This window comes from Ictalurus furcatus, chromosome 14, assembly GCF_023375685.1.
Source record: "Ictalurus furcatus strain D&B chromosome 14, Billie_1.0, whole genome shotgun sequence".
NCBI lineage: Eukaryota > Metazoa > Chordata > Actinopteri > Siluriformes > Ictaluridae > Ictalurus > Ictalurus furcatus.
Genome location: NC_071268.1, coordinates 25,017,006 through 25,026,689, shown reverse-complemented (window position 1 = coordinate 25,026,689; position 9,684 = coordinate 25,017,006). Strand labels below are relative to the sequence as shown.

At 40.6% G+C, this 9,684-nt stretch overlaps 3 gene segments (V, D, J or C); 1 reads left to right on the top strand and 2 right to left on the bottom strand.

Annotated features, from left to right (window-relative positions):
* Positions 1 to 1,323: 1,323 nt before the first annotated feature.
* Positions 1,324 to 1,872, bottom strand: LOC128617746 (probable non-functional immunoglobulin kappa variable 6D-41). The segment is given in 2 exon segments: positions 1,324 to 1,700; positions 1,818 to 1,872. Coding segments are annotated over 2 exon segments (426 nt in total).
* A 4,564-nt stretch (positions 1,873 to 6,436) lies between these two features.
* LOC128618197 (Ig kappa chain V region 3381-like) lies at positions 6,437 to 7,247 on the bottom strand. The segment is given in 2 exon segments: positions 6,437 to 7,068; positions 7,193 to 7,247. Coding segments are annotated over 2 exon segments (423 nt in total).
* Positions 7,240 to 9,432, top strand: LOC128617745 (Ig kappa-b4 chain C region-like). The segment is given in 3 exon segments: positions 7,240 to 7,398; positions 8,065 to 8,149; positions 8,898 to 9,432. Coding segments are annotated over 3 exon segments (564 nt in total).
* The last annotated feature ends 252 nt before the right edge of the window (positions 9,433 to 9,684 follow it).

Genomic DNA, 9,684 nt, shown 5'->3' with positions numbered 1-9,684 from the left:
TCTCACATACAGCGGTCTCACATACAGCGGTCTCACATACAGCGATCTGAGTTGCCATGAAGTTCAGACTTCCTCTGGCAATACTGGAAATCCTCACACTGACAACAAAGACATTGTGCCACCGTGACCGGAGTGCAGCCAGTTACTCCTAACCCGTGAGTGAGTTTTACTTCATTTAGCTCTTACAGTGACCGAAGCAGCCATTTGTTTTTAGGCCTGAATAAAAATGAGTCATGCATTGGGCCTGCAACTGCACTAAGGAGTAGAAGTTTATTATGGTGTTTGTGTAGGTGAGCACACTGTACCTGTAAATAGTATGTTCTTAAGGTTAATATAATACATACATGTTAAGTGCATATAAATAAGATCTGGTGACGAAGTACATATTTGTGTTCTGCTGTTTTGAGTACAAATACAAGAGGTATAAACTTGTTTAGACTGCAGTAGACTAATATCAAGATAATAAAGGACTGGACAAGATCTTGAATGACCTCTGTGGACAGAACTGGCCAGACCCTCCTGATGTAAATGAGAAACCTGCATGATCGAATCAGGATAGGAATATGAGGAGAGAAGTTTAAATGGTTGTTCAGAACTAGCTCAAGGTGTCCTGTGTTGTCAGATGAGAAAATCTTGACATGGGGAAGGATCTCCAGGGAAATACAGCAGCTCAGTGTTTCTGAGACTTAGTTTCAGCTGATGAGCTGTCATTCATGATGAGATGTCTGCTAGACATGCTGAGATCTGTGCAGAAACATAAGGTGCTGAAATTTATGGAGGAGGAAGAGAAAGAGTGGAGGATTCAGGAAGTGGGGGAGAGATACAGTACAAATAGAGGGTGATATGCAGGGCAGGGAGAGCAAGAGTGCAGGATACAAAGTGATAATCTGAAAAATACAGCAGGGTAACGCTGATACCTAGAGATGAGGAAGGATGGATTAGGACCAGGTCCAAAATGTTTATTTTGTGTCAGGAGGCAGTTGAAGAAGGTCATGTTATAGGAGTGCAAGAAAAAGATATGAGACAGAAGATAGAGACAGAAACTAAGACTGAGAATAGATTAATAACAGTGACTGATATCAGAGACATTAATGGCGGCAGGATTTTTGATAGACACTGATAAGTGAAAAAAAAACTACTGATCTTACAGTAGAGGACGTGATGCACTGTATGCCTTGTGGTGTGATGATTATTGAGAGATTTCTAATGTGAGTTGTGAGTTAGTGTGGTGTGGTTCCTCTCCTCTATAGAGTGACATTGTGTCGTATCACATCCTCCAACTCAGCACCTGCAGTCGCTCCCAGCTGCAGCAGTGCAGTCTCTCTACAATCTGACTGAGGGAGGTTTTTGTACGACTCTATAACACTGTGTGAACAGGTTGGTGCTACTGATATAATGGAAACTCTGACAGTAATAATCTCCTGCATCTTCAGTCTGGACTCCACTGATGGTCAGAGTGAAATCAGATCCAGATCCACTGCCACTGAAACGAGCTGGGAAACCCGACTGTAGCTGATTTGCGAGTTTAATCAGGAGTTTAGGAGCTTCTCCAGGTTTCTGCTGATACCAGTGTAAATAATGGCCGTATGAACTGTAATAATGCACTGCCGGATTGGTTCTACAGTTGATGGTGACTGTTTCTCCTGGAAGAGCAGATTTCACTGCAGGAGTCTGAGTTACTGTGACTTGACCTCTGCATTCTGAAAAAAAAAATTGTAATAATACACCTTATAATATAAGCTGCTGAAATATCATGACAATGAGTGTATCTGTATGAACAGATCATTGTAGAGATAAAATACGAAGCAGTGTCTGACCTTGAGTCCAGATGATCAGTGTCCAGATGAAGACGGGGATCAAAGTCATGGTAGCTGTGGGTGAAGTTGCTGTAGCAGCAGCTCTCAGTCATGAAGTGTTAAAGTCACAGCGCTATAAACACTCCCAGAGCACTGAAGCATGGGATTTGAATGCAGAAATCATTTTCACAACGGACATGATACACACAGAACTGAAACCAGTACGACAAAAAAAACCCCTAATTTCTCAGAATTTGTATTTACGGTGCTTTCCTTGTTAAATCAAGCATTTTAAATAGGGGTACAACACTATATGCTTTATACTTTATCAAAACAATATGAACTGTTTCCTGTTTGCACAAAATCTGTCAACATAACCACTTCTCTTTGTGGAAGGTGTTCACTCTTGTTTTTATTTCAATTAGAAATCTCAACACTATTTAAAAATCTCTCACAATTCCCTGGCTGCTGGCTTGTAAAACAACAACACTAGGAAGTAGGGGTGTAACGATACATTCTCCAAGATTCGATTCAATTTGATTTCTAACAAAACTTTAATGAAGAAAAAAACTGACTTAAAAGATTCCTTTTTTTTAAAATTCTGAATAATAAAGAAGGCAAAACAATGTGCATTTTTGTCTGGATGAAACGAAATGAATCAAAAATGACTAGGAACAGAGGTTCAATATGGTAAACAAAATGCACTACAGGTTATCGTAGAAATAAATAAATTGATAAATTCTCTCCGTAGCAGTGACTGAGGCGTTATCTTACAGAGCTCCAAAGGTGGCTAAAGTGCAGCCTCTTCTTTGGGCACGGTGAGTCGATGGTGTCGTCTGAAGGCTACTTAAAAGCTCTATTTAACTCTTATAACCTGGTTGTGTAACACACATCAGTCTGAACAGGATTTCGCAGTTTTTTTCGTGATTGTTGTGGCCAAAAATGCTCGATTTTGCTGCTGGTTTTTAAAAAATTTATTTGTGGAGTTTTTGTGCTTTTTTGCAGAAAAATACTTGAATTGGCGAAACTGCAATTGCACAAAATTGTTTTGCACGGTCTTTCACAGTGATGTTTGTTGTTAAATGAGACCTTTTTGCTGCGATATTGTCTGATGCATGTGAATCGATGACGGCTTTGACTGAATGTGTGTTCTGATGACGTCACATGACGTGTCTTGGCCCAAATCTACAGAAAATCTGTGGAAATTTTGTCGCAACCTCCTCCGAATATTGTGGAGTTTCCGTGATTTTGGGCTCATTTCTATGATCGCAAAATCCTGCAGGGACTGACAAATAATGAGTGTTGGGAGTTGTGATCAGGCGCTATCAGGTCACTTCACAACCGCAGATGATTCGCAATGGTGAAACATGAGATCATGTGACCAGCATGCTCCATACATTTTCATTTTATGGATGTCCAAACAGTGCAACTGCACTCGATACATAACTAATAGAGGGATAATTTACACAAAATAAATCGCACATTTCCACAATGCACATTGCTGCATCGTGATGTATCGTTACCCCTACTACACAGGTTTCCATTCCAATAATACCAAATTATTAGTAATGTTTCATCAATACTGACTTGTGCTAGTGAGGTAAAATTTCAAAACTCTGTTAGAAAGGAAAGGAGAGAGACCATGTGAAGAAAAAAAGAAAAGAAAAGAAAAACACAAGAACAACTTTAAATTTTACTGTAGGCTACAAACAAGTTTTATTCTAGGTGACGGGGTAAAAAAAAAAAAAAAGGACAAAAAGAAAGCATTTTTTCCCCTCATGTGCACAATTAACATCAAACTCACATATGTACATACTGACAAAAAGAAAGAAAGAAAGGAAAAGACAAGACACTACAAGCCTGATTGCTCCTGAAGAAACTATTGTGATGACTGCTCAATTCATTGCGACAGAGAGTATTTAAACAGTGACAACCATCCATCCGATTGGCACCCTGTCCAGGGTGTACCCCGCCTTGTGCCCGATGCTCCCTGGGATAGGCTCCAGGTTCACCGTGACCCTAAAAAAGATAAAGCGGTATAGAAGATGGATGGATGGATGGATGTATGGATGGATGGATGGATGGATGGAAGCTTCCATCCAGCCACAGGACGACTTTTTCCACCTAGCAGATGAGAAAAGACTACACAGGGCTGCAGGAGATAAATGTGTTGTTTCACAGCGCCCTCAGCTGGACTGAGGGTGTCACATTCCTGCAACACACACACACACACACACATGCACACCTGAAGGGAAACCCAGAAGAGGAGGTGTAGATGGTTGGACTTCCACATCTGTTTGTTTGTTTGTTTGTTTGTTTGTTTGTTTGTTTTTCTCTTCACACAATTATTAATCTCTTTGCTCCATTTTGACCTTGGGAGGCTGGAGGAATGTCCTGTTCTTCTTCTCCTTACTTTTACCTTTGGCTTGGAAGTTTTTCCTCACTTTTCCCCATCAGTGAAGCAGCTCCATCTGTGTAGCATGCAACTAAATGATTATAGGGAATGTTTTGCTTGGTGAAGTACATATCAATCGCATGGAAAATATCTTCTCCTCGTGTCGTTGTTGATAAATTTGTAGACAAAATAAATTCCCGCTTTATTTAATATATTCCCGCTTTCCATCCAAGCCACCGTGTAAGGCCATCGTGGCATTGGTGACCAAGGCCTATGCAGTAGTAGTCTTGCTTGTGGGTCACTGCAGACAATAACAGTGTTGCAGGCTTACCAACCAGACCCGCTGAGTGAGCTTGACATATGGTGGCATTCAGCCAGTTCTTTGCCTGTTGTCTCGAGTTCACCCGGGGATCCACGAGTGGAGCCCGGGCCAGCACTAGTGCGAGGGAGACACAGAAGGCGAATATGGCAGCAACTTCTTGAGATCTGTGAAGAAAAGAATTTCACTGCGCTGTAATGTATATGTGACATTCTCACAATTGTTCCCCACCTTTGCTGTTAAAATAACCTCCACTCTTCTGGGAAGGCCTTCCATAGATTTTACAGCATGGCTGTGGGAATTTCAGCCCATTCAGTTCAACTAAATGACATGGCCAGCAAACAGTCTGGATATCAATCCATCTTTCAACTGCTTTCGAGAAAGTTGAAACCAGCTTGATGGAAAAAATAGTTTTTCATTAGTGAAGGCCCTGCCTCAAAGAATTCAGGCCATCATAAAAGCCAGAGGAGGAGCAACAAAGTACTAATTGTGATGTTGAATGCATAGTTTCATCCAGGTCAAGGTCTTCATCAGGACCGGAAGAAGCTCGTCATGTGGAGGAGAGAACGAGGGAGAACGGCATGAAGAGAGAAAAAAACAACGACGTTGTGGTTATCAGTGTGTTGAAAGTTGGGTCATGTATAGAGAGCAATTGTTAGCTCAATAAATTGGACTGAAATATTCTTGACAAAAGTTTAGGACATTGGACTTTCCATCCAAAACATCTAACACTGAATCAGCCAGGAGGCTGGATACCTGTTAGCTTGGTAGCCATTAGCTTTTCTGACACGGAGTAACGCAGACATTAATGGAGGTGAGCTCTCCCAGCAAACCAAAGGGAGTTTAAAACCTGTGGCTAGGCCGCAGAGACTCCAAGGATCTCACATACAGCGGTCTCACATACAGCAATCTGAGTTGCCATGAAGTTCAGACCTCTGGCAATACTGGAAATCCTCATATTGACAACAAAGACATTGTGCCACCGTGACCGGAGTGCAGCCAGTTACTCCTAACCCGTGAGTGAGTTTTACTTCATTTAGCTCTTACAGTGACCGAAGCGGCCATTTGTTTTTAGGCCTCAATAAACATGAGTCGTGCATTGGGCCTGCAACTGCACTAAGGAGTAGAAGTTTATTATGGTGTTTGTGTAGGTGAGCCCACAGTACCTGTAAATAGTATGTTCTTAAGGTTAATATAATACATACATGTTAAGTGCATATAAATAAGATCTGGTGACGAAGTACATATTTGTGTTCTGCTGTTTTGAGTACAAATACAAGAGGTATAAACTTGTGTAGACTGCAGTAGACTAATATCAAGATAATAAAGGACTGGACAAGATCTTGAATGACCTCTGTGGACAGAACTGGCCAGACCCTCTTGATGTAAATGAGAAACCTGCATGACCGAATCAGGTTAGGAATATGAGGAGAGAAGTTTAAATGGTTGTTCAGAACTAGCTCAAGGTTTCCTGTGTTGTCAGATGAGAAAATCTTGACATGGGGAAGGATCTCCAGGGAAATGCAGCAGCTCAGTGTTTCTGAGACTTAGTTTCAGCTGATGAGCTGTCATTCATGATGAGATGTCTACTAGACATGCTGAGATCTGTGCAGAAACATAAGGTGCTGAAATTTATGGAGGAGGAAAAGAAAGAGTGGAGGATTCAGGAAGTGGGGGAGAGGTACAGTACAAATAGAGGGTGATATGCAGGGCAGGGAGAGCAAGAGTGCAGGATACAAAGTGATAATCTGAAAAATACAGCAGGGTAACGCTGATACCTAGAGATGAGGAAGGATGGATTAGGACCAGGTCCAAAATGTTTATTTTGTGTCAGGAGGCAGTTGAAGAAGGTCATGTTATAGGAGTGCAAGAAAAAGATATGAGACAGAAGATAGAGACAGAAACTAAGACTGAGAATAGATTAATAACAGTGACTGATATCAGAGACATTAATGGCGGCAGGATTTGTGATAGACACTGATAAGTGAAAAAAAAACTACTGATCTTACAGTAGAGGACGTGATGCACTGTATGCCTTGTGGTGTGATGATTATTGAGAGATTTCTAATGTGAGTTGTGAGTTAGTGTGGTGTGGTTCCTCTCCTCTATAGAGTGACATTGTGTCGTATCACATCCTCCAACTCAGCACCTGCAGTCGCTCCCAGCTGCAGCAGTGCAGTCTCTCTACAATCTGACTGAGGGAGGTTTTTGTACGACTCTATAACACTGTGTGAACAGGTAGGTGCTACTGATATAATGGGAACTCTGACAGTAATAATCTCCTGCATCTTCAGTCTGGACTCCACTGATGGTCAGAGTGAAATCAGATCCAGATCCACTGCCACTGAAACGAGCTGGAATACCCGACTGTAGCTGATTTGCTTTTATGATCAGTAGTTTAGGAGCTTCTCCAGGTTTCTGCTGATACCAAGCTAAAGGTTGATAACCCCAACTTTGGTACACCTGTGGATTGGTTCTACAGTTGATGGTGACTGTTTCTCCTGGAAGAGCAGATTTCACTGCAGGAGTCTGAGTTACTGTGACTTGACCTCTGCATTCTGAAAAAAAAAAATTGTAATAATACACCTTATAATATAAGTAAGTGAAATATTATAATAGAAACTATGAGTGTATTTGTATGAACAGATCCTTGTAGAGATAAAATCTGAAGCAGAGTCTGACCTTGAGTCCAGAGGATCAGTGTCCAGATGAAGACGGGGATCAAAGTCATGGTAGCTGTGGGTGAAGTTGCTGTAGCAGCAGCTCTCAGTCATGAAGTGTTAAAGTCACAGCGCTATAAACACTCCCAGACCACTGAAGCATGTGCTGCCAATGCAAAGTGTCCTCTAAGTATGGAGACGCCTTTACCACATTCCCCCAATCTTACTGTAAATCTCACACTACTACAGAGTTACTGTGTGAATTTAGCTTCTGGGGTCAGATGGAGATTTTCTGGAAAATACTTTTAGGTCTAAGATGCATAAATAAGTGAATTAGAGAGAGAAGCTTAAACTTTCACTGGATGGTGTTTGTACTGAATGTTAATGAGTTTCTCACTGTAGTGGATTTATGGTGGAAGAAGCAGAATCAATGTTGGCAGTGAGTAAATACACAGTAATATGTTGACTGTAAATTAATGATTAGATTATTGTAGGACTTAAACATCATATCATAACTTTCTATCAGTCTACAGAAGGAGTGGAGAATTATTCTCACTTTAGCTCCACACATTCAGTCGTATATTGCAAATTTATCATTAGTACATCAGCATTTTTACTCAGTGAGGCATTATGGGTAAAACCTGTGCAATTGCAGATGTACATTTTGTGAATTTTCAGCTTTTAGTTTGTGTAATTTATTTGTGTGAATTATTCACTAGCTGCATCCTCAGTTTAGACTGACAATCTTGATGTTTAAAAAGAGAAAAAACACTAAAACGTAATAAAAACAGTCAGAGAGTTAGTGTATTAATCAGCTGATGTGAACAGAAGTTGGTGTTTTGTAGCTGTTTTGTAATAAGAGGTTTAAATGGATGGAGAGAGCAGTGAGTTTAGAGCAGCAGGGTTTTTGTACGGCCACCAAACCTGTTTGTATCACTGTGGTGGACTTTCGGTGGAGGAACCAAACTGTCTGTGGGCCGTAAGTAACCTGTTTATTAATGACTGAAATAGAGTGTGTTCAGATTAATGACGGAAATGGAGTGTGTTCAGATTAAGGACTGAAATGGAGTGTGTTCAGATTAATGGCGGAAATGGAGTGTGTTCAGAATAATGACTGAAATGGAGTGTCGATTAGTGTCGATTAGATTATTGACTAAATTAAATTGTGTTCATTTTGTTTCTCATTTTTCTTATTTCAGAAGTTTGAGAAAATGTATCTGACTTCAGTGCGAGTAGCTCATTTTAATTTAAATCTACAAACAAAATAGAATTTGTTGTTTGTGTATAATACTGACTTTTTTTTTTTGTTGTTGAGTTACACTAACTATATTTAACTATATTTAATATCTCAGAGACTGTGAGTCCATAAACAGAGTTAAATGTGGAAGCATAAACCGAATTTACTTAAATAACAAATAAGTTGTATTTTAAATGCCGTTTATTCATATTATAAAATAATTGTAATGTTTCAGATTATTGAATATTCTGTACAGTTAGATTTGAACTTCCAGTGATCACAGTAATATAAATCATTATAGATTTGAGATGTAAAAGTATTTGAATTGAATGTGAAACGTTTGTGATGCTCCACTGAACTCAGTTCTGCTCTGTAAGATATAAAGGGAAGTGAAACACACACAGCGAGCTGAAACGAAGCCTGAGTGACTGACAGCTGTCTATTCCTTTCTCAACTGTGTGTGTGTGTGTGTGTGTGTGTGTGTGAGTAGGCCTCACGCAGCCCAGTGTGACGGTGTTGCCCCCCTCCAGTGTGGAGCTGCAGCAGGAGAAGGTCACACTCGTGTGTGTGGCCTACAAGGGCTTCCCCTCGGACTGGAGGCTGAGCTGGAAGGTTGATGGGAGCAGCTGGAGCTCGGGGGAGAGCCGCAGCACCGCAGTTCTGCAGGCGGACGGCCTCTACAGCTGGAGCAGCACGTTGAGCCTCCACCCGGAGCAGTGGAAGAACAAGGTGGTGACCTGTGAGGCCTCCAAGGACAACCAACCACCTGTGGTGAGCACAGTGAACACAGAGCAGTGCTCAGAGCTGTGAGCTCACACACATGTTACTCAGCTCACCTTCTACTGCTTCACTGTGTGTTCCATGTGGCCTTTACTGCTCAAATGTCCCACTTTCATCATTTCATCTGAGTTATTGACATGTGAGCTCACACACTCCTCACTTTAACTCAGCTCTTCTTCTTATCACCTAAATATGTGTTAAGTGTGTGTATCACTGCAATGTTCTGCTTTGAAGTATTAATAAAAGCCTTTTGAATCAGTAAACACTTTTGCTGCACATTATTGATTATGCATATTGTACACTATTCACCAATGCATCTCTAAGTATATGAAAAATACATAATAATAATAATAATAATAATATTAATATTAATAATAACACTTGGTTGTACACTATATATATATATATAATATATAACTATGTAACCTGTATAATTTTCTAAGTGTCCTGTATTTTGAATTGTCTTCAGCCTGAACTAATGGAGAGAAAGCATCTAC